At 45.0% G+C, this 23,249-nt stretch overlaps 3 protein-coding genes and 1 long non-coding RNA gene across 8 annotated transcripts in view; 2 read left to right on the forward strand and 2 right to left on the reverse strand.

The window, feature by feature from the left end:
• The window catches only part of CCDC191 (coiled-coil domain containing 191), a 98,994-nt gene extending 93,822 nt beyond the window's left edge, over positions 1 to 5,172 (forward strand). For 2 of the 3 annotated variants that reach the window (XM_035000137.1, XM_035000138.1), the window contains one exon: positions 4,149 to 5,172. In XM_035000137.1, the coding sequence (XP_034856028.1) occupies positions 4,149 to 4,293 (145 nt within the window). In that variant the 3' untranslated portion in view covers positions 4,294 to 5,172. The remainder of the gene's footprint in view (positions 1 to 4,148) is intronic. The other variant, XR_004678266.1, reaches the window with a different exon arrangement.
• Positions 5,173 to 9,837: 4,665 nt separating this feature from the next.
• On the reverse strand, positions 9,838 to 18,159 carry ZDHHC23 (zinc finger DHHC-type palmitoyltransferase 23). 2 transcript variants are annotated; one of them, XM_035000144.1, is made up of 5 exons: positions 17,824 to 18,159; positions 17,047 to 17,216; positions 14,346 to 15,056; positions 12,434 to 12,601; positions 9,838 to 10,562 (listed from the first exon to the last, which is right to left on the reverse strand). In XM_035000144.1, the coding sequence occupies exons 2-5, from the start codon at positions 17,187 to 17,189 to the stop codon at positions 10,295 to 10,297; spliced, it is 1,290 nt and encodes a 429-aa protein (XP_034856035.1). In that variant the 5' UTR covers positions 17,190 to 17,216; positions 17,824 to 18,159; the 3' UTR covers positions 9,838 to 10,294. The 2 variants fall into 2 exon arrangements, with proteins under 2 accessions (XP_034856035.1, XP_034856034.1); XM_035000143.1 differs by having other exon boundaries at positions 17,047 to 17,316; positions 17,824 to 17,973.
• A 19-nt stretch (positions 18,160 to 18,178) lies between these two features.
• On the forward strand, positions 18,179 to 19,965 carry LOC118007091. Its single transcript, XR_004678269.1, has 3 exons — positions 18,179 to 18,495; positions 19,214 to 19,285; positions 19,894 to 19,965. It is a non-coding gene; the product is annotated as an uncharacterized LOC118007091 (long non-coding RNA).
• GRAMD1C (GRAM domain containing 1C) overlaps positions 18,899 to 23,249 on the reverse strand; it is an 86,861-nt gene continuing 82,510 nt past the window's right edge. For both annotated transcript variants that reach the window (XM_035000140.1, XM_035000142.1), the window contains one exon: positions 18,899 to 20,661. In XM_035000140.1, coding sequence (XP_034856031.1) covers positions 20,658 to 20,661 — 4 coding nt within the window. In that variant the 3' untranslated portion in view covers positions 18,899 to 20,657. The remainder of the gene's footprint in view (positions 20,662 to 23,249) is intronic.

Raw genomic sequence — 23,249 nt, forward strand, 5'->3', positions numbered from 1 at the left:
ACAGGTCCATTCACAGTAATAAGTCACACACCAAGACCCCCAAAAATGCACCTGTGCACATCCCATACAGTGTTACATAAAATGTCAAGGAGTTTGTGGACCACAGGTTAAGAACTCTTATGTTGTGACTTAAATCACATTTATTACATAATACATCCATAGCTCATCTACCAAATCATATTTGCCAAGCATAAAAAATACCCAATAACATGGTGTCTGGCTCTTATAATTCAGTAGAAATGTAACAGATTAGATACATACTTACACACATACCTAATTAAGTACCAAACCAGTGACTGTGACCATGTGCTGTAGGAGTTCAGAGGAAGAAAAGATAAATGCAGGCAATGATGGTCTAGGAAAATTTCATCCAGCGGGGGCAAAGCATTTCCATCAGGGGAGAAAAGTAGGAGATGAAATGTAGAAGTCAAAAGTGGGAGGGTAGCCAGGAGAAAGATGTGAACAGAGGTAAGAGTGGGAGACGGGCAAGGACTGAGTGGGCAGATAACCGAGGACAGGTGGCTCTAAGTGGAGGCCTGGATGGACGAAGGAAGAAAGCAAATGAAGCAGCTGCACTCCTTGTAGCCTTTTAGTTTTTAACTTCCAGCAACAAAAATCAACATTATCAGAAACAGCAAACCACCATCAGCCATAGAGTTAATGGGGACTGTGATACATTCCAGGGTTTCATGAGAAGGTCAAGAAGCTAGAATAGACCCCACATATGCCTCGAGTTGTGAAAATATAAACTTAGCCACTCTGCATTTCTGTTTCAGCAACATAACTCTGCTTATAATTCCTTACACACACCATGCTATTCTTGCCTGTTTTGCCTTTACTCAAGACATGCCCTCTTCTAGGAAAGCCTTTTGTCTGACAAAAATTCAGTTCAGATAATCTCTTTCAAAAACTTATGATGTCCCTTACCACCAGACTGGGGAGGTACCCAGTGCATATCTCCACCATGACAGCTCCTCACTGCATTGAAGTGATCTGTTCACCAGGGTAACTCCCTCTGTGGGCAGAGACTATCTGGCTTACCTTCACATCCCTAGTGTGCAGGTAGTTGTTATCCTAAAAGGCCATTGCATGTCTCCCCTCTGACAGCAGATAATCCTCGCTTCAACTTGTGATCCTCCCGAACTGTGATTCCAGAACCTGGACATTAGGGTAATCTTTTCTCAACTAAAATTCAAGGGTGGTGGTGTTCATTGTTGGAGGTGATGTTACCAGTGGGCGTTTTAAACAATATACACAAGCACACCTCAGAGGTATTGTGGGCTCAGTTCCAGACCACTGCAGTAAAGCAATTATCATAATTAGTGAGTCAAGTGAATTTTTACTTCCCAGTACTCATAAAAGTTATGTTCATACTATACTATTAAATGTACATTAGAATTGTTTTAAAAAACAATGTACTTACCTTAATTTTTTATTGCTAAAAAGGCTAACCATCATCTGAGCTTTCAGGGAGTCATAATCTTTTTGCTGGTAGAAGGTCTTGCCTCGATGTTACTGACTGCTGACTGATTAGGATGGTGGTTGCTGAAGGTTGAGGTGGCTACAGCAATTTCTTTAAAAAGACAACAATAAAGTTGACTGCACCAATTGACTCTTCCTTTCACAAACAATTTCTCTGTAGCATATGATACTGTTTGGTAGCATTTTACCCACAGTAGAACTTCTAAAATTGGAGTCAATCCTCTCATCCCGTTGCTGCTTTATCAACTAAGTTTATGTAATATTCTAAATCCTTTGTTGTCATTTCAACAATCTTCACCAGGAGTAGATCCCATCTCAAGAAACCACTTTCTTTGCTCGGCCATAAGAAGCAACCATTCGTCCATTAAAGTTGTATCATGAGATTGCAGCAGTTCAGTCCCATCTTCAGGCTCCACTTCTAATTCTAGTTCTCTTGCTGTTTCCCCTACATCTGCACTTACTTCCTCCATTCCAGTCTGGAACCCCTCAACCCATGAGGGCTGGAATTGACTTCTACACTCCTGTGAATGTTGGTATTTTGACCTCTTCTCGTGAATCATGAATGTTCTTAATGACATCTAGAATGGTGAATCCTTTCCAGAAGGTTTTCAATTTACTTTGCCCAGATGCATCACAAGAATCACTATATAGAGAGGTATAGCCCTAAGAAATGTATTTCTTAAATGATAAAGACTTGAAAGTCAAAATGACTCCTTGATCCATGGGCTGCGGAATAAATGTTGTGCTAGCAGGCATGAAAACAGTCTCCTTGTCCATCTCCATCAGAGCTCCTGGGTGACCAAGTGCATAGTCAGTGAGCAGTCCTATTTTGCAAGGAATCTTTTTTTTTTTTCTGAGCAATAGGTCTCAACAGTGAGCTTAAGATAGTAAATCATGTTATAAACAAATGTGCTGTCATCCAGGCTTTATTGTCCCATTTATAGAGCACAGGCAGAGTGGATTTAGCAGAATTCTTTTTTTTTTTTTTTAAGATTTTATTTATTTATTTGAGACAGAGAGAATGAGAGACAGAGAGCATGAGAGGGAGGAGGGTCAGAGGGAGAAGCAGACTCCCTGCCGAGCAGGGAGCCCGATGCGGGACTCGATCCCGGGACTCCAGGATCATGACCTGAGCCGAAGGCAGTCGGATTTAGCAGAATTCTTAAGGGCCGTAGGATTGGCAGAATGGTCAGGGAGCACTGGCTTCAACTTCAAGTCACCAGCTGCCTTAGCCCCTAACAAGAGAGTCAGACTGTCCTTTGAAGCTTTGAAGCCAGGCACTGACTTCTAAGACAGTCTTAGATGGCATCATCTTCCACAATAAGACTGTTTCATCTACAGTGAAAACCTGTTGTTCAGTGCAGCCACCATCATGAATTATCTTGGCTGGATCTTCTGGAGAACCTGCTGCTTCCCCTTCACTTTTATGTTACGGAGATGGTTATTTCCTTAAACCTCATGAACCACCTCTGCTAGCTTCCAACTTTTCTGCAGCTGCTTCATCTCTCAGCCATCCTAGAATTGAAGAGAGTTAGGGCCTTGCTCTGGATTAGGCTTTGGCTGAAGAGAATGTCATCGCTGGTTTGATCTTCTTTCCAGACTATTCAGACTTTCTCCATATCGGCAATAAGGCTGTTTTGCTTTCTTAGTATTTGTGTGTTCACTGGACTAGCACTTTTAATTTCCTTCAGGAACTTTTCCTTTGCATTCACAGTTTGGCTTTTTGGCAAAAGATGCCCAGCTTTTGGCCTGTCTTAGCTTTTGACATGCCTTCCTCACTAAGCTTAATCATTCCTAGCTTTTGATTTAAAGTGAGAGACATGTGACTCTTCCTTTCACTTGAACACACGGAAGCCAGTGCACGGTTATTAACTCACCTAATTTCAGTATCATTGTGTCTCAGTGAATACAGAGGCCTGAGGAGAGGGAGAGAGATGGAATGGCTAGTCAAGCAGTCAGAACACACACATTTATCAGATAAGTTTGCGGTCTCCTATGGGCGTGGTTCGTCACTGATCCCAGATCACCATAACAAATACCATGATAATGAGCATGTTTGAAATATTGTGAGAATTACCAAAATGCAACGTGGAAACACGAAGTAAGCAGACACTATTGGGAAAAGTGGTGCTGACAGACTCGCTCAGCGCAGGGTTGCTGCACACCTTCAGTTTATAAAACAGGCAGTATCTGCGAAGTGCACTACAATGAGGTCGGTCTGGACGTCCAAGTACCTGGGCCTCAGTGCCTGTAACTGTGGTGCTCCATTTGCTTCTCCAACATCTTTGCCTTGAGGGCTTTGGCTGCTGGAGCCTTTGGTCCACTGGTCCTGTCTTGAGCACAAGACGCAGGCTGTGATCAGATCACCTGGGGGTGTCTCATGGCCTGCGTGTGCAGAGGCCCCTGGGTGCTCTGCCCAAATGTCACCTCACGGAGGGTTTCCCTGATCGCCTGATGGAAAATAAAAATGACCTATCAGTTCCTCCATCCTGTTTCGCCGCTGTTATTTTCTTCATTAGCATTTCTCACTGTCCCATTTCCAATTTTGATCTCCATATCTTTTAACACTGTATTCAAAGAGTTCTTCTTCTACAGTTTTTAATGTACTTCAGATGGAAAGTCAACTTTTCCATCGTGTTTAACTTTTCCTCCTTTTCTGTTTAAAGGAGGACTCTCTGGATCACATTTGAGACATGGAAGAAGTCTGTAAAATTTATGAAAGAGGAAAAAATAAAAGAAGAAAGGCGAGAGCAACTCCGCCGGAAGGTGGCTGAAATTCTCCCAGACTTCCAGCCATTCGCGCTGCGCTGAGCCCCGGGCCCGGGTGCGGTGGCGGACATCGGCGCTGAGAGAGTGGGTGCCGTGTGCGGGCCGGGCATCCGCACACTCACGCAGACACCTGCTCTGTGGCCCGCCGGGCACTTCTTGGATCAAAGGGTCTCTCTGGGGAATTTTTACTTCCTTCTTTGATTTCTGTTGGATTGCTAATTAGTTCACTAAAGCATTTATCACAGCAGGATCATTCAAAGAATAGTGTAAAGCTCAACTATTCAAATGCATCCTATATATTTTAGCATCAGAAACTTTAAAGAGGCAAGTGTTTGCTTGCCTGAGTCTCTGAAAGAAAATGTGTCCCTATAATTTAACATGAGTTGTTGACAAATGTAACGTAATAGAAATTAAAGGCAGTGAGTACGCAGAAAAGGAGTCACAGGTGGTCCGTGACCTAGTACCATAGCGTTGGCAAGAGGCCCTCTGCCAGACGCCCTCCTTTGTGCCCACCCTGCTGGGAAGCCGCATCCCAAATGGGACCCAGTGCAGCTGCTGCAAAGGGCAGCGACTGTCTCACTGAGGGGCAACTATGGCACCAAAGATCCTTCTCTTCAGTGCATGCTGACAGGCATGAAGGGAATTCCAGAAGCTAATGACTCTCTCAGGGGCAGTCCAGCAATTCGTTAAAACATCTGTGCATGCTTCCAACTGCAGCTTCTAAATAATACACTCCGTCTCTCTTCTAGTCCTCCGCTCGGTTTGATCCACATATCGAGATGAATTCAAAGAACGATTTCATCTTCAAGGTGCAGATGACTATAGAGACTGACAAATGCTCTTCTGTGAATTGTCTGAATTACCTGCTAGAAAAAACATTTTCATTATAAAGTACATGTTCGTTATAACAAATCTAAGTAATAGACAAGTACATCGGTAGAACAAGAAAGCCCCTTGCAGCCGAGGTAACTGCTAGTAGTTGCTAGGTTGAAAATTCGAGTTGGTAAGATAAAGTTGAATTTGTGTTCAATAAATTGTTCTTGTCCTTACTTCCTAGAAGGGATATCCAGCTCCACCACCTGCACAATGACTTACATCCTTTTTCTGTGGAACATGTGTGAGGATTTACTCAGAAATGACAAAACACCCTAAATTGAACTTTATTCCTTCTACAGTGTCCCTGTCCCCACGTCTTTTCCTTTAATATGATTATACAGTTGTCATCTAAAAACTTTTTAAGACTAATCCACTTAGTCTTAAATCCCATAAAGCTTAAGTTTCCTCTCTTAAGCTTTCCTTTATTTTTACTTCACCTCAAGCATCAATTAGCCATTGAGTCATTGGCAGCCCATATTCTGACTGGGCCAGTGAGGACTTTTTACCTACTTATGGAACCTCCTAAAGACCCACAGGAAAATCCCTTAGTAAATGATCTGTAGTTCTTGCTGGGCTATCCTAAAGACATGATTAGAAATAGTACTGCTAACAAAATGCCCAAAGCAGCAGTATCCCTGGCCTATAAAACTAGACGAAGTAACCGCCAGGAAACGGAGTGTTTAGGGCCAGGGATAACTTAGGTCCGCAAGACGGGGACACCTCGGTAGCCAGTGGAGCGGCCCAGCTCTAACACACACAGGCTTCTTAAGGCAAAAGAGTTCAGGAGAAGACACACCAATAAACACCATTTCCCTTAAAGAAAGCACTTTATTTTCCATTTAAAGCAACTTGGTCACGGTACATTATTTTACATAAATGGCAGTAGTTTTTTAAATCTCCATTTAAAAGGCCTTGTGTCTGAGTCTGAGGTGATAAAAGGGTATGAATACACGTATAAAAAACAGTGCAAAACGTCTAGCCCGCCTCCAGAGCTGGCATCAGGAATCCCCTTTAATGTTGCTGGGCCAGTTGCATTAAATAGCGAACATTAAATATTCCTGGATTTCCTTTAGCCTAACATCAGACCCAGAAATGTACTCAGGTGAAAAGGTTCAAAAGTCCTAACAACGCAAATCATCGAATCCACCCAGACCACAGGATCAGAGCAGACTGAGCTTCCCAGTTCTAGAACGTGGCATCTTGTCAGTGGTGCCATGGGAAGAAACACAGGGTGTGAGCTGCATTGGCAACTGGAATCGACTGGCTCTGGTTTTAAAGCTTTGCCTTTGAAGTATGAATTTTCTAGGAGAGCAGGTGCCACCAGGAAGGCTAGAGTAGCAGTAAGTCAAAAGCCCAACTCAGAAAGAGCTGGAATCAGCTGCAGCCTCTGAGAGATTTGTCTCCATGAACCACTCAGTCTGGGGCTACTGCCGCCATTATAGAGAAGCACAGGGTGCCGACGCGAGTGGGCTAACAGCCCATTAGCAACAAGATTACACGTAGCTGATTCCGCAGAACGTTTCCGTTAATCACAGCAAACACCCACAGGAACCCAGGGGACTTTATTAGAGTTAAGCATAGCTCTCCTCCTTCCCCTGCATCACACCCTGGCAGTGCTTAACATAAAACGCCATACTTGCCCCGCTGCTGCTGAGAAAACCAGATTCCGCACAGGTGCCCAACGAAAGGCTCTATCCTCCCTTACTTGTTTGAGGAAATTTTCTTTTTTCAAATGCAGGGTACCTACATATGGCTAAAATGAAGTCCTATAAACCCATTTACCTCGTTTAAAGAGACCCTTAAATTTCACAAAACACTGTTAAACATCCTGGTTAAAACTGTGCTTCTAGATGTCATATTTTTGATTATGGAAGTTGAGTTTTGTAATAAAAAGCTAATGTCCTACCCAAAGGAAATATAGTCTACGAAGCAGATGGGTCAGTATTCTAGTGAACCTTACTGGTCTTGTGTTTTCTGGCAGTGGAAGGTTCTAGTATAGAAAATTTTCTCTTACTAAAAATATTAGAAGTACCAAGGACTATTGCATAAGAAAGTTCATAGCAGTCTTTCTGCTAGGCAGGTGGCACAGTGGATGACAACAATTACTTCATTCAGCAAAGGACAACACTACTTGAATGTATCCTAAGCAGACACAGAGGTGGCTGAGGTGAGATGACCAACAGTGTCCCTAAAACTCACTTAAGGCTTGTTCACGGTCAGTTCATTTCAAGTGGGCCCAGCTAGAACCACGAAGTACTCTTTGGGTATCATTAAAAAAGCATTTTAAATACTAAAGGACGTTTCTCCTTTCATGCAATCCTGATCCTTAACTATTTTTCCCTTAAATCTTGCGAATGGGCCCATTTCCCTTCCCCAGGAATAGCACACGATGGCATGACCATAATGTAAGTGGTCAGAATATAGTAGATGGTTTGCTAAAGCTCCATATCAGTATGTTTATTAACAGGCTGAGGATGGAGGGGCAGGGGCGGGAGGGGGGTGGAGAAAAGGGAGTTGTGCTGGGGGAGGACTTGCCTCTCTGGCCAACAAACTGCTGGTTTATAGGGCTGCAGAGCAATTCTCCCATGGCCGCCGCCGCCACCACAGGTTTCTCTGGGACTCATTCGTTCCTAGAGGCCTTGTCCTTTAGAAGGACAAAAAAGGTGTAAGGTCCTTTAAAAGGACAAAGGTGTAAGGTCCTTTAAAAGGACAAAAAAGGTCATAAAAAGGTATAAGAATCTAGGAGCGTAGACTTAAGACTTAGGGTGTCCCGGGGCCTACAGAAACCCTGCTCACAAAGAGCCCCTTGTTTGCTGCTCCTTGTGGTACAAATACCTCAGTAGGCTTTTATCCCCATAAAACCACAGAACTTTTTCAAAAGTTTGAGCTTTCTCCTGTAAAATGCCAATCATGATCTCAAGGAACTTAAAAGAAGCAACTTCATCCCAACCAGCCGGAGTAAAGGAGTCCTTATGCAGGTGAGGGAACCTGAGAGGCCCCATGTAGAGAAACCATTAGGTCTGTGCTATTATAAAAATGGCAATCGTTCCTAATTCTCCCATGTGACTGCGGTCTCGGGTACTACTCACCTTTATCATGTCATATTTTGATGGTTGTTAAAGATTTGGCAAGAGGCTAAAATTACTGACTATACTATTGTTTCTATGAATTCTATTATCAACTGTTAGACGATTAGAGTTGGCTATACATCTGGCATTCAAGAGACTACAACTAGAGAGCTCTGGCCGCATGTGCTGTCCTTGACCTTATTCCTCTCTCTCTTATCTCAAACCTAGCAGGAAGGAATTAGTTCTCTCAGATCCAATGTTAATTCCAAATGAATGCTTGACTCTGGGCCAGAGCCAGGGCATCACTGTAGAAACCACAGACTGCTAACACCCCAGACTTGCTCTTTGGCTCATCCCAGTGGAATACGGAGCCTCTCACTGGTTTAACAATCCATCTCTGGGGAGAGTAGCGACAAGCCTGTATAAAGAGGTGCTGACTGTCTTGAGGACAGCTTTGTTTCCTGGCAGGACTAGGGATGGTGCTAGCTGCAGAGGGCAGAGTCGCAGGAAGTACCAGTATTTCCTCTCAACATTTATGAACTTCTTACGACAACAGCATGCACAGACGGACTGAAAAAACTGGCAATATTTCCCCGATATTAAGCTATAAACCAAAGCAAACTTAAGGACTCATGAATTTTCTTTGGGACTGCAAAATAAGCACATGTAAAAAACTAAATATTTCAAGAGGGTGTTTTCCCCCATCCGAAATTGCCTCATCCTAACTCCTTGGCAGAACAGACCCATTCTCTATAAATATTTAATCTTTTATACATTTTCAGTTTCAAGATATGATTAAAAAGATAAGAGTTTAGGAAGAGCTAGGGAAGAACCATAATCCATTAATTAGCGGAAACCATAAATACCCTGTTTTTTCTCTCCAAGTGAGATACTTTGTCTAGGGCAAGGTGAATGAGAAGTAATGTGCAAGTAGGAAGATGTCCATCAACTCCTTAGAGTTCATACCAGAATATAAATGCCAGAAAACTGGTTTTTGCAACCGAGTACTGTAACTGACAGTGTTTGCATTACTTACATGAAAAAAAAAAATCGAGCCCTTGATATTGACCAGCCACCCTACCCAGGAAAGGGTGTAAACTGTTCCCCCACAGGAGTGTCTGTTCTCCTCTTCCAGCCTCATCAAAAGTGTGCTAGCACCTTCCCAGGTGAAACATGGAAAGAGGAAAAAAACAGTAATGCCTGTTAGAGTTTGGAGTTATTCAGAGTAAATCCAAACAATAAATACAGAAGAAATGAGATAAATATAAGGACTCACCACCTAAACTCATGACCACTGTATCTTATACTACCGATAAATAGAACTGTTATTGACTGTCCCTTCAGGATCAGATGACACTGTGAATCCATCCGATCATCTTCTGTTTGAGTAGCTAATGTCTAATACTTCAGAAAGAGAAATTACCATAACTGCACAATGTGGTACAATGTGGTATTTCAGGATCTTTCTTTCACTCTGAAATGCTGAAAATGGATTCCTCGGATAGTTTTGGCTTCCATATTCTGACCTGCAAACATTTTTCTCAGACTTCGAGTTTTCCTAATAATACTTCATCCCTCTTGGGTGCTTCCGTCATTTTCCAGTGCTTTCCACACGCCTGGTCCCTCACACGACCCTCACGACTGTGAGGTAGCCAGGGCAGGCGGCGGCACCCCACTTTATGAATGAACCTGAGACTCGGGGAAGTGACTCAACGAAGGGTCACATGGCTATCAGGAATTGAAAGAGGGACTGGAAACGATCCTAATCCAAACTCTTTCTCCCCTGCTAATGGATGGGAATGGCTTCTATCAAGCTGTGCATGAGCAATCTGCATCCTCTCCCACTCCTGGTGACTGAGTTAGTGAACAAGGTGACTGGAAAAGAATGACTCTACTTTTACTGCTTCAATATAAAAATCTCTTAAGGTGAAGTCAGAAAAAATCATTTCTTCCCAGTCCTGTGTCTAAACCTGAGCATGGCCCTAGACAGCCTTTAAGAAACGGGGGATAAAAGCGAACATCCTGCACGGACGCCGACGGGTACACTGGGAGGGCGCAGAGGGGAGAGCCACCCCTCACAGAGCCACACAGAAGGCACTTCAGACAATGTCCTCGGCGGGGTGGTGGCAGGGGGCGGTGCCCAGGGTGGAGAACTGGTGCCAGTTCCGCAGGAAGCCCCGGTTGTACTGGCCCGTGTCCACGATGAGCCCGCAGAGGAGCCGGCGCCCCGTCTTCTGACGCAGGGCCTGCTGGACTTCCCGCTCGGTGACGTTGTAACTGATGTTGATCAGCTGGATGAGGAAGATGTACGCCATGCCCGCCGTGATGATCACGGAGTACCACACGCAGGTGAAGGACAGGGCGGAGCTGGGAGGACAAAGGGCGGGTCAGGATGCCGACCGTTTCAGTCACAAAGCCGGCACCATCCTCACGTCTGACACACACAGCACCCATCACCAAGGGCTCTGGTGCTTTCCCCAACTATCCCAATTGGAAGATGCTTCTCTACCCTCAGAACACCAGAATGCTTAACCTGTGACTACTCATGTCCTGTTTTATGCTGTCATTCTTGCTGCCTCTTTTCCTAGGATGTTATATTAGAATAGCAAGGACATTTTTGCACTCGGTATCCCCCACACAAACAACACAGCGCCTGACATAACTGCATTCAAAAGCTATCAGATGAATGAACAATTCCTAAATAATTCTTAACCGAGGGAAAACGAAGGCACCATGACGTGCTATAAACGTCCCCCAGGAAGCTGGAACGGTGCTAAAGCTGTTCGTCTCCACTCTTTTCAGTACAACGTTGGTGAACACAAGGGAGACGCGAGTCCTTTACTTCTGTGTAGGAGCACCGTCACATTTCCGGTCCAGCTTCTTCCAGCCAAACCGAATCACACAGGACAAGAAAGCTCCTTTCAGCTCTTTACGAAGACAGGAGAGGCTGACTAATGTCCGCCAAATGATTATTTTCAAACATTTGCAAATGAGTTAGCTGGAAATGAACCCATCCTGAATCTTCATTTGTTAAGCTGAAAGGGACTCAGAGATGATTACCCCACCATAAAGATGAGGAACACCAGGGCTCAACAGGGTGACGTGAAGCACCTATACAGACGGTGGGTACCAATGGCGGACTGTGTTCCTCATTCCACATCAGTGGCCCACAGAAAGTCCACAAAATTCATGCTTAGTGACATACAGACGTGCTCTGCTGTTAGGACATTTATCATGCGCAGTGTGACTGCAGAATTTCACAACCTACTAACACTCTGAATATAGAAAAATAAAAGGAACTTACCCCGAGGAGGAGGAGGACCAGTGTGTTCTAATAATGCCCACAAATATCTAGATCTATGATGGCAATGGAAGATCTGTCCACAGACTAATAAGCAAATACCTCCACAGGGGCGCTGGGTGGGTAAAGCAGGGATTGTTCTGAGAACAGAGTGAGAAGAAAGAAAAGGACCCTGGGGGCAGCGCTGTCCTAGCTCAGACTGGGGGAGTGGGGGAGGGGTTGGCCAGAGATACCAAACAGCATCCGCATCAGAGGAAAAGGAGAGGAGGAGGGCACAAAGAAACCAGGCAGGGGGCCCCCGCAGCAATCTGGGGAGGGGCTCGCTGGGCCCAAAGCTGCAAAACCCTAGCTTCTGACAAGGCATGGAGATCTTCACAATATATAAATGTGCCCCAACCTAACAAAGGAAATTTTGACCTAGATACCACAGTAATCATGAGTGGTGATTTTTTTAAAAAGTAGAACAGGACAAACCAGTGGAAGTTAAAAAGTAAATGTTATAGAAATTGTGAGAGCTCCACAAAAGGGTCAGAAGCAATAAATCAAGATAGGGCTGAAGAGCACGAGAAAGCCGCAATCAAGTGACTTGCCATGATCATTTACGACAAAACAGACCCCACATATCCCCTGGGACTCTCAGTTTACAGCTCTTGGTTCACCATTGCTAACCGGGGGGCATGCCAGTGGTCATGCGAATGACCCGGGCCTATTTGCAGGGTACTAGTTCCTCACTCTGTAAGGGTCAAGGATCCTTTTGCCATCACCCTAGAAAAACACACAATTTTGCTGGCCATTTCAAAGATACCCAGCATCCAATAACCTGTCCTATGTTTTGGCTGAAAACTCCTAACCTAGCAGCAAAGCATGGCCCCTTGCATTAATAGCAATGCCCACTCCCTCGTCTCTGGGCCTCCGTGCTCTGGTAGTCACATCTCACCTGTAATCTGCATAAACTCCAGGACAATAGAAGAGAGCTGTGAAGACACTTCTATCTCTACAAATGGTGTCCAAAGTCAATGTTATCCCGTACACCGAGGTGAGCAAGAAGATCGAAAGGGCAAGTATAAATGCTTGATGATTTGATTCTCCAACACAGCTATTTATCCTCAAAACAGCAGAGGGGGAAGAAAAAGCAAATATTTTTTAAAGTTCTTCATACAGACGGGAGCTAAATTTATCATGCTGATGATCAATGCATAATGAATATAAACGCTGAACGACTGTGCTGTGCACCTGAACCTAATATAACATTGTAGATCCACTATAGTTCAATGAAAAAGGAAAAAAACGTTCTCCATATAACTCACATAATAAACACAAAAGTTTCAAAACAGGGATCATGTGAATTTCAGTTATTAAAAAGTAAGTTCTCTTATTTTTCAACTTTAGGGAATTAAAAACTTGCCCATTGAGAGGTGTAGTCTTATATTTTCCACTCCTTCCAAAGTGAAATCATATCATTAGGAAAAGCTAAGTAAAAAGCAGAACCCAGCTAACAAATCTTTCTCAATCGTAACGAGTCTATTACCCAACCATGAAGAGGGTTAATATTGTAACTACCACAATAAGGAAAGGCTGGTATCAGTTAGGAAAACTTAAAAAACCGGAAGTATTACACACTATGGGAAAATATATGTTAAATACATATATTAATACAAAGATCCCAAGAGGTTAGAAATGTGTTGTGGGGTGGAGAACAACTCGATAATACGCAGACTACTTGTCAGGGAGAAAGCTCTGTCTCGTGGCCATTTGTCAGGCGGAATGTACAGGCATCTCTCCAGCCCACCGCACACCAAGAGGCCCCAGTGGGCAGAGAGCTTTTTATTCAGAGCTATCAGGCCCTCTGCAAACCAACTCTTGTAAATGGGCCACCACACACACACGCACACGCATACGCACGCACACAAGAATACATGAAGACTCTCAGAAGTTAAAATCTAAAAGTGAAAATACCTATTCATTCCTAAAGAAAGCTCCAGAAAAGAGGTATCCCTGTGCTTGAGGTCCACTCCAAGGCCCTGCTGGCCTCCTGCACCCTCTCCGTCCCCTACGTCCCCTCCCATGTGGGGAAGAAGGTATGCTACATGACCGGAATCCTAGCCATAAAAAGCATACTTCACTCACCACAAGTGCCTTGAGAGCTAAGAGCTAGAGAGTAGGAAACATGCCACTTACAGCATTCACATGTGAATAAACGCTACCCCCTTTTAGATTTACTCCGTGAAGCAGCAACATTATCTTTCAAAGTTGCGCTTCACATGGCAGGGGCCTTCCGTGTCCTCATTAGGCACTGGCCAGGTGGCAGGCACTAAAAAAGCCCATTTCTCTGCGAATAGCAAGTAACAAAATGGGGAGTTACCTGGCAGGGCGTTACCTCAACAATGTAGGCTAGGAGAAATCAAAATGCTGAAGGGTGTACGGCAAGGGGACAAAGTCACCTACAAGTACGGGAACACTTTCTTGAGCTCCGTGTTCAAAAGGCACCGCCCAGGGAAATATACCTAGATTGGTTCTGATCCAATTCTTTTTTAAAAAACGTCACTCACCTGCAAATACTTCTCTTTTACAAAGGAGAAAGTCATTGAGGGGCGGCTCGGAAGAGAACAGCAAAATAGCAACAACAACAACAACAGCAACAAAGCCCTTCGGGAAATGACTGAAGGAACTACATCTGTGGAACTGGGAAAGCGGATGACTAAGTGGGAACATCATACCAGCCCACGAATATCTGCAAGGTGTAAAGCTGGGAAGGAGTGAAATTTTAGGATGGCACAAAGGAAGATCAAACAGGGCCAGGGTCTTAGGGGACTTCACACTTTGCAAGCCTCCAAATCTTTCCAGCATACCAGACACAGTGATGATCCATTCTCCGGACGCAGACGCCGCAGAGCCGGCAATGCCACGCCCGGGCCGGCCGCACCAGCTGACACTTGGCACACCAGTCCTCCTTCGCCTTGGCAGGGCTTCCGGCCAACACCCTGCAGGAGCCCTTAAGATCATCCTTCGGCGTGCGGTTGCTGAGACTGCCCGACGATCCCGCGCCGGGGAGCCCTCTGGTCTTCTCCAGCCCGTCTCTGCTCAGGCATTCAACTTGGCTACTGCTGGCAGATCTGTCCTTGCTTGCTGGCTTTCTGAGGTAGCCTGGATTCTTCTTGGCTCTGTACAGGGCTAAGAGTATCAGAAATAACCCGCAGGTAAGGAGAGCCAGCTGAGTGGGCCCCACGCGCCCTCTGGGGACCACTTCCTGCAGGAACACATAGTACATGTAGCCCAGAGAGAAGAGTCCGAGGCTCAGGAAGAACAGAGTGTGTCCTTTCCTCCTGTGGGTGAGGTAATAGTACCACAGCAGCAGCCCGGGAAGGGAGCTCAAAACCAGCCCCCCCAGGAGGAAGTGCCAGGAAGCCACGCGGAGGAGGACGGGCAGGAGGATGAGCGGGGGGACGATGCTAATGTTAACTTTTTTGGCTCCCCTAAGCCAAGGAATTCGGAGGCGATCAGAAATAGTATCCATGATTCTTTCGCAAGTCTCTGGCTGCATGGATTTACATGTCATCCATCTAGTCAGAAGAGCACAAAGAGAAGGCACTTCACACGGGTTTGCTAAATTCAAAACCACGGCTAAACAGCAGGAGAAATGATAAAAGAGGCTAAATGCCAAGTACTCTACTTCTGTACCACTGAACACGAGCTCTTTGGATCATACAGCATTTACTTACTACGAAAAAGACGACAATGTTTAGAAATCTAACAGTTAACACTATTTCTCCACGAAGCAAACACAGGAATACACACACATACTCTGTACAAGTACTGTTTAGACTTGGGTGAGTATAGAGACTTAAGATCCTCAAAAAAAATTTCATAATCTAGTTATGAAGACAATATGGGAATTCGGGAAGGATCAGAGAAGAGACAAAGCAGCAAAATCGCCCGGTGAACTATTGTGGCCAAACTCCGTAAGGTGTGCTCAAAGGAGAGTGGACACTGCTGGGTGGAGTCGTGAGAGGGATCGCTGTGAAAAAGGTGGGATCTGCGCCCCACCTCGACGGCAGGCCAGCATGTGGGGGTGGGGGGAGGCAAGGAGGCGTTCCAGTGGAGCGGCACGTGCACAGCGCAAACCCGTCCTGTGCCCGGGGAGTCACCAGTCTAGCAGGGCCAGGGGGCTGCATGAGGAAGAGTGGAGAGCAAACTAGTCAGAGCGAAATGACTGAGCTTCGTGGACGCACAGTATTTGTTGACATGTTTGCACACTTAGGCTAGCACGACAAGGAACAGTAACTCTTGACTGTAGACAATTTAGAAAAGGCAACAACTTGGACATGAGAGGAGGTAAGTACATGGGAGTCACACAGAGCAGCAAGATAGAGGGGAGACTGGGAGCCTATCTCCAGGGAAGGGTATGGCAGGAGCAGGCGAGAGAGCTCAGGGACGGCCCAGGTCTCAAGGGCTAGCAGACAGAAAGAGTTAGAAGGTTAATGGAAGAGCTGTGGTCTCGAGTGATGGAGGTTATGGAAACAGCATCATTTTTCCATTCATTAAAGCAGAGTGCTCCATTTTCTCCGTATGGATTTTAGACTAAGTCCATTTAAAAATACCTGTAAAAAAGACTAAAGACACTATCAAGGAAGAATTACAAAAGGTCTATAGGGCCTTCAGGGCTCTGGTAGTAAACTACAGTGGTCCCAAGACGCTCTTCACGTCTAGATGAATGCACCAAGCTCTAAGTCAGCAACGTGCCACTACAGTGACTTTTTTTAACCGGAAGTAATCATTAATGGGATAAGCAAGTTTCCAACATTCTTATTCTCCCACATTGTGCTTTCCATAGGGCAACAATTTTAGGTATATAATTATTTAGAAAATGGATTAAAACCTCGTTATTACTGTTTGGTACAAAATTTTTTCTCTGATGTTAAAAATCATCTTTTTGGATAGTAATTTCCAAGACTTGGGATAACGGTGAAAATAAAAGCCAAATACGATGATTATCAGTCAAGACAGTGTTGCTGCCCATGCTGAAAACAGCCAGTCCAGCGCAGGGACATGCCCCCTGGCTGGATTTCCTCCCCAGGGACAAGGGGTGAGACTAATGCCAACAGCAAGAACATGACCTTTCAACCCTTTGTGGCCAGGTGCAGTCCAGCCTCAAGTAGTCGATCTCTAGATACTGAGAACACTGAGAATGTAGGAATGTCCTGGTACCAATGTGTTCACTTTAAATGTACAGATTCTGCTGGTCTGCACTTTATTTTTTATACATTTAACTCGCCACTATCCCTTTATTTGCCTGTTCTCTCCATCATCTTCTCCCTTGAAGTGAAATAACGCCCTACTAAACTGAGAGGAATAGACAGCTGCGCAGTTGTGCACTGAGTAATTCACCTTCATAAAATCCTCACACCTGACACAGAAGACAACTCATAATTTTAGATCCTTGGGAATAGCTCAAGAGCAAATTCTAGTGTTCTGGATGGCTAAGCTTAAAGTAAGCATGGTAGTTCTCAAGAGAGCCAGTGGGGTCAACTTCAAGAAAGGCTCTGCCCTTACCTATCACACCCTTCATCGAGATCCTGGCAATCACACAAACAAGCGGCCACGTGGTTCTTTTCCCCATTTCGATCGATGTACTCGCAGCAGCACAGGGGCTCCAATTCAGGTTCTTCCGCTTTGTTTTTCTTCACTGGCTTCATACTGCCCTTCTGTGTCACGATTTCCACCTGTCACCGCGAGGTGTAAGAAGCACTCAGTAGGTAAAGGTGAAAAGAACACGACTCACATCTTGTAAACACATCCACGCCTCTGATTAGCCGCCAACGCCTGAGAAATCAAACAGGAGAGGAAAGAGGGGGAGGGGGAGTCTCATTTTCATCAGGCTTTTCTTGCTCGGCTCGGCCCGACAGGGAGCTCTAGGGGCTCCCAGCCGCCTTCACAGCCCCTTCCCACCAGGGCTGGCGCCGTCTGGGTACCAGCGGTTCCCATGGTGACAGCCGACCACACGGGCCCAGACAGCCGGGGCGCGGGCGGCTGCGCTCACCTGCCGGTGCAGGATGGGGAGGGCCGAGCGGTCCCCGCCCAAAGCCCGGGTGCAGGTGGAAACTCGCCCTCTGGGCTGCGGGCGGAGAAAAGCGTGTGCCGCCGGGGCCGGCGCCCGCACCCGGTTCTGGTGAGGCCACCAGACGCCGGTGCAGCGCTCGGGGTCGCCGTCCAGCCCCGCGTCTCCAGCTCCGCGCAGGGCGCACCTCTCCCGCCCCCGCCGACCGTGAGGACGTGGGCGGGCCCGCGAGCGCCGCCCCGCCCAAAGAATGACCTTGGAAGGGAAGTTACCTGCGCTCGGGGGCCGAGGTGCGGCTGCAGCCAAAGAGGCCCAGGTGGAGGGGAGAAGGGTAGATTCCTCCCGAGGCGCGGACGCGTCTTCCGAGCTCTGCTCCGCTGGGCTCTCTGTATGACGGCTGGAGTCCCGGAGACCCCGGCTCCGCTCCGCCGCGCCTCCGCCGCCGCCCACCTGTGAGCATAGGCGGCCGCGGCCCGGGCAGCGCGCCCGCCTCCCCGCCGCTCTCCTGCCCGCCGGCTCGGCGTGGCAAGTCCGCGCGCGCTTCCGGGTGCCCCGCCCCCGGCGCCGGGGATCCCAGCCCGCCCGCACGTGCACCGCCCGGCGGAGCCCGCCGGTCAGGCCCCACCCCCGGCCCGAGGCCCTGGCGCCGGGAGAAAGCGAGGACCTGACGACCGGCTCCCGGGAGTGGGCGCCGGCGGCGGGGCCTAGGGCTGGGCCGGCACCTCCGCCCCGCCCGGCCCGGTGCGGCCCCGCCGGCGGCTGCGGGCGGTACGTGGGCGGGGCAACCCCAGAGCCCTGGGCCGGAGGGAGGTGCCGATGGAAAGACGGCAAACCCGGGAACCCGGAGTATTTCCTAAGCACCGGACACCCGTGGGTCGGCCAGTCTTCATTCGGACGCCGGCCGCAAGCTTAGGTGGAGATCTCCAGCGCAAATTGTTACCGAGGTACCGCCCCCAAATTCTCCAGCCTTCCCTTAAAGGCCCATCGCTGTCCCTGATCTGTTCATTTATAAAGCTTGTTCATTTTCATGATTTCTGGCGAGCAGATTCTACATTCGACCGGCAGACTGACTAGTACTTTTGTTCCAACAGTCTGCATATTCGAAATGAAATGAGTCCTCTTTGAGTTTTATTTTTGCACAAAATTTTTCATTTTTTTTTTTTTTAAGATTTTATTTACTTATTTGACAGAGAGAGAGAGACAGTGAGAGGGAATACAAGCAGGCGGAGTGGGAGAGGGAGAAGCAGGCTTCCCGCTGAGCAGGGAGCCCAATGCGGGACTCGATCCCAGGACCCTGGGGTCATGACCTGAGCCAAAGCAGACGCTTAACCGACTGAGCCACCCAGGCGTCCCTGCACAAAATTTTTTAAAGAGTGTAGGCCCATATACACGTTTTCATTATAGCAGGTTTCTAGTTATTTGTGTTTTTTGGGTTTTTTTAACAGAAAAAAACTACAACTCAAGACATTTTGGGTTTTATTGATATTCAATTTACGTAACAGGCTCAAATGCAATTAATTAAGTTCTGCATACATACATGTTTAGTCTTAATCTATAAAGCAACTTTGGTAATTTTCTTTGAGGTATATTTATGAAGTACAAGTTTTACAGAAACACCACAAAAATATTGTTTGCCACTGATCTTTTTTGTGAATTTAACAGAGAACAAAGTCTTCAAGTTTATAATCCAGTGACTCACTCACAGCCACACTTCATAAATCAAAAAACCCCCAGGTAAGTAGACTGGTACCCCCAAGGTAGGTTTGTTGGGAATCACCCAGAGAAATCCATTTTCCCTGTACTTATTCTCAAAAATGACTTTAGCTATCTCCTGTGGCTCTGGGGAAAGAAAGAAACATTTAACTAAAGGCAAGCATTGTCTAAACAGTAAGAATATATACCAATTATTAAGCACTGTCTTTCTCTTGTTCCAAAGACATCACTTGTATTGAGACATATATGCCTAAAAACTTTTCATAAAAGAGCCAAAGCTTCTGTCTGATTTCAAACTTCAGTCAGTGCCCTAGTATTGGGACATAGTGCCCCAAAAGTTTTTATTGAAGAGCGAAAGTTTGTGTCTGGTTATAACTTACCAGCTGAAACAAGCTGCACACATGAATGAATAAATGAAGACATGTAGCTACTGAAAAGTAATCCACAAATTATTTTCAACCAGGTGTTTCACGTCCACCATAAAAGAGTGCTAAGCTGAAGCCAAGCTTAGTTCAAGTATTCATCTGATCTGTCACTAAATGCCCAGATTTTAACATAATCCTCTGGTTCTTAAAATCAGAGCATGGTTCTTCATTTTGAGTGTTGGTATCCTATGTTTCCTTTTCCAGAACTGACTCTTCTGTCATTTGATACATGAAGGGGCAAGATAATCTCACCTCTGATAGCTACCTGAAGAAGAAACAACCATTTCTTCAGAAAAATAGAACATGGCTCAAGAACGTTTCAGATAATAATTACCAACTTGCAGACTCAAAAGGTTGGACTATTGAATTTGCATGCTAAATAAGTGAAGAAATTATAATATTTACAGTACACAAACTTAGAAATGTTATATGCCTGAAAATTGGTCCTTCAAAAGTAGTAATGATAAAGAGGTTTATTCTTCTATTGTCTTCTTTAGCCTCTTGAATGTATCTCAACTGGGAAAGCAGCCTATGGGACACCTACTGATTCTGTGCTAACAGATAAAGCATCAAACTTCAAACCTCACTGTAAAAATCAGAGTGTCTCATTTTCTTTTTGTATCAGAAATTCAAATCCACAACATATTTCATGCTTCACTAGAGAAATTCACTGCTTAGAATTATGTATAAGAAGTGAAAGAATGGATTGTAAGGCCATCAGAAACTAGTTATCAAATTAATGTTATTAAAAAGAATGTTCATATTAGAAGTACCAATAATGAGAAAATGTGGAAATGTTCCTGTGACAATTAAAATCCTTCATCCTCTGGTTTTCTTTAAGATGTTTTCTTTTAGTTCCAAGTGTCTCTACATTTTCAGACCTTGAGATCACTAGCTTTCGACAGTCATGCCAGTCTTGTTCTTATTTAGTAGATCAAAAGTTCTCTGAAGCATAATGAGTGAGCTCTTTAACTGCAAACAAAATTAATTTTCAAAATCAGTTTGTTTACATTTTTTCTTATTTTTATGCCAAAAGTTTATATTCAATATAGTTTTGTTTATACTGATGCCCAAATAAAAGACTGAATTTATAAAACACATGGCTGCTCAGGGTTCGTGTCGGTATGACTGCTAAGGAGCTCTTCCTGTCCACTGTGGTCCTGCACTTCTCCCCACTCTCCTGCTGTGCATTCTGCCTCCCAGCAGGTGGTTTTCTTAAATGGTTTCTCAAGTTGCACTGGCCTCTCCACTATCCCCTAAACAACTCAAGTTCTCCCTCCAGGCCTCTGCTTGCTATTATGCTCACGCCTGTCTTCAGCCATTTAAAACTTACTCATCCCCACCCTCTCCGTGTCACCTTCCCTAATCATCCTGCCTTTAAACTCCCAAAGTATTACTACTTACTTGACACTTTATACTTTTTTATAGTTTTTAACAATACACATGGACATCTGATTTCTCTAATAAAATTATAGGCAACTTGAGAGCAAGAATTATGTTTTATGCTTTTTTATATTCATTCATTTGTTCATTCATTCAGTAAATGTTAATTGTGTATCTATTACATGCTGGGTCTGTACTAAGCCAAGCACTGGGTATACACAATGGTAAACCAAACAGGCACTATCCCTGCCTTCATGGAGCTTACAGATTAGTGATGGATACAGAACTAAAACAAGTCATCACATATATAAATATATACTTCCACAAGGCATTAAGTTTTTGACTGGAGGATGACAGTGTCATTTTCTGAAACACGTCAGCTAGAGGAGAATCAGTCTGGCTCAGGATGAAAACTGAATTCTGTCTTGAACATGATCAATTAGTAGTGGCCTCTTAGCATCCAGGTGAATATGCCAAGTCAGCAGGTGACTGCGTGGACCTGGAGCTCAGGGAAGAGGTCCGGTAAGAGAGATGGGTTTGGGAATCAATGACATGTGTAGCACAAGTAAGGGGAGTGGATGAGACCACCTAAAGGGAAGTAGAGGAGAAAGCCTGGAGTACTAGGCCAGGGAGAGGAGATGGTTTTAACCAGCAAAAAGCAGTTTTACTTTATGCTAGGTACAAGTCACAAAGACCATATAGCATATAATTCCATTTATATGAAATGTCCAGAATGGGCAAACCTATAGAAATAAAAAGTAGATTAGTGATTGTAGGAGCTGAGAGACTGCTAATGGGAACAGGGTTTCATTTGGGGGTGATAAAAATGCTCTAGATTTAGGCAGTGGTGATGGTTGTACAACTTTGTGAATATGCTAGGAATTCTTTCAAAGGTGAATTTTATAGTATGTCATTTATATCACAATAAGGCTGGGTTTTTTATGGTTTTAAAGAAGGAAAGATTAGATACGCTTCAAGAAAGGAGTGGTCAGCTCTTGTCAAATGCTCACACTGTAAGATGTAAACTAAAAAAAGGTATATTAATTTTAAAAGCCAGAGGTCACTGGGGACCTTAGCTTGAGCAATATCATTGGAAGATATGAGGGAAGAAAACAAGGCAGGAGTGAGGTGAAGAGCAAATAAGTGGCTTAAATATAGGCATCTAATTTTGCTCCCTCCTGAAACCCCACTAAAAGCACAATAAAGGGATTTTTTAAGGCATAAATCCAGGAGGACAGGGAGAACAGAAACAGCAAAAGCAGCAACACAACATCGGAAACTAGAAAGCAGATGGATGACTTAGCAGACCAAAAAAAGTGGAATCCTAAACTAACTGTGGAGAAAGCTGAGAACCAACCACATTTACCCTGAAGAATCCTCAAAAGCCTCAGGAATTGACAGGAATCTCTGGAAGTCGGAATAAAGAGAAAGGGACTAAAAATGAGGATTATACAAAAAAGTGTTGAGACCATCCCCCTATGCCCTGGCCTCCTCCATCCCTCTACTTTCACTCTGCTTCTAAAATGCTGGCAGGCAGCCCTTAATCCTTCAGCTGCTCCTCTATGGGAACTGACCAATCTAAGAGGAAAGACCTAAAGACAGTGATACCAGGATTTCTCAACCAATAGCCCTGCCAGATCTACAGAGAAGTTCAGGGTACACCAACCCAACCCACATTAAGAGCTTAAGAGCTTCTGATCCACACAAGCTGACAACCAAGGACTACAGACATCTAATGAAATCCTCTTACTCTAAGGATAAAAATCAAAACAGGGAAAGGATCTTGATGGAAAGTGAGTAGGCAAGAAGGGGAAAAATTTTAACCATCAGTAATATGATCAGAGAGATGAAGATATATAGTCATTTTAAAAGATCACAGTGCCATTAAAAAAAAAATTCAAAAAAGTAATAGGTCTTTGAAATTAAAAACTTGTTAGCAAAAATTGAAAGACATAAGAATGTAAAGATTAAGTTGAGGAACTCTGAGGAAGCAGAACAAAAAGGCAAAGACATGGAAGCTGGAAAGAAAAAATAAGATTAGACAGCCTGTCCAAAAGAAGGCGGACATCTGAATTACAGGAGCCATAGAAAGTCAGAAGAGAGAGAGTGGAGGGGAGGAGATCATCAACTGTGTAACTCAGTATTTCCCAGAACTAAAAGGCATGAGTTTCCAGACT

The sequence above is a fragment of the Mirounga leonina genome, unplaced genomic scaffold (assembly GCF_011800145.1).
Source record: "Mirounga leonina isolate KUSES-001 unplaced genomic scaffold, KU_Mleo_1.0 Mir_115, whole genome shotgun sequence".
Taxonomy (NCBI): domain Eukaryota; kingdom Metazoa; phylum Chordata; class Mammalia; order Carnivora; family Phocidae; genus Mirounga; species Mirounga leonina.

What these genes read in the sequence shown, in the direction of transcription:
- ZDHHC23 (XM_035000144.1), bottom strand. Translation starts at nt 17,189, where the DNA reads ATGAAGCCAGTGAAGAAAAACAAAGCGGAAGAACCTGAATTGGAGCCC. An exon ending in CTCGATGAAGGGTGTGATAG is followed by an intron (nt 15,057 to 17,046) that starts GTAAGGGCAGAG and finishes TCTTCTGACTAG; the next exon opens with ATGGATGACATGTAAATCCA. An exon ending in GGAGTTTATGCAGATTACAG is followed by an intron (nt 10,563 to 12,433) that starts GTGAGATGTGAC and finishes TTGTCCTCCCAG; the next exon opens with CTCCGCCCTGTCCTTCACCT.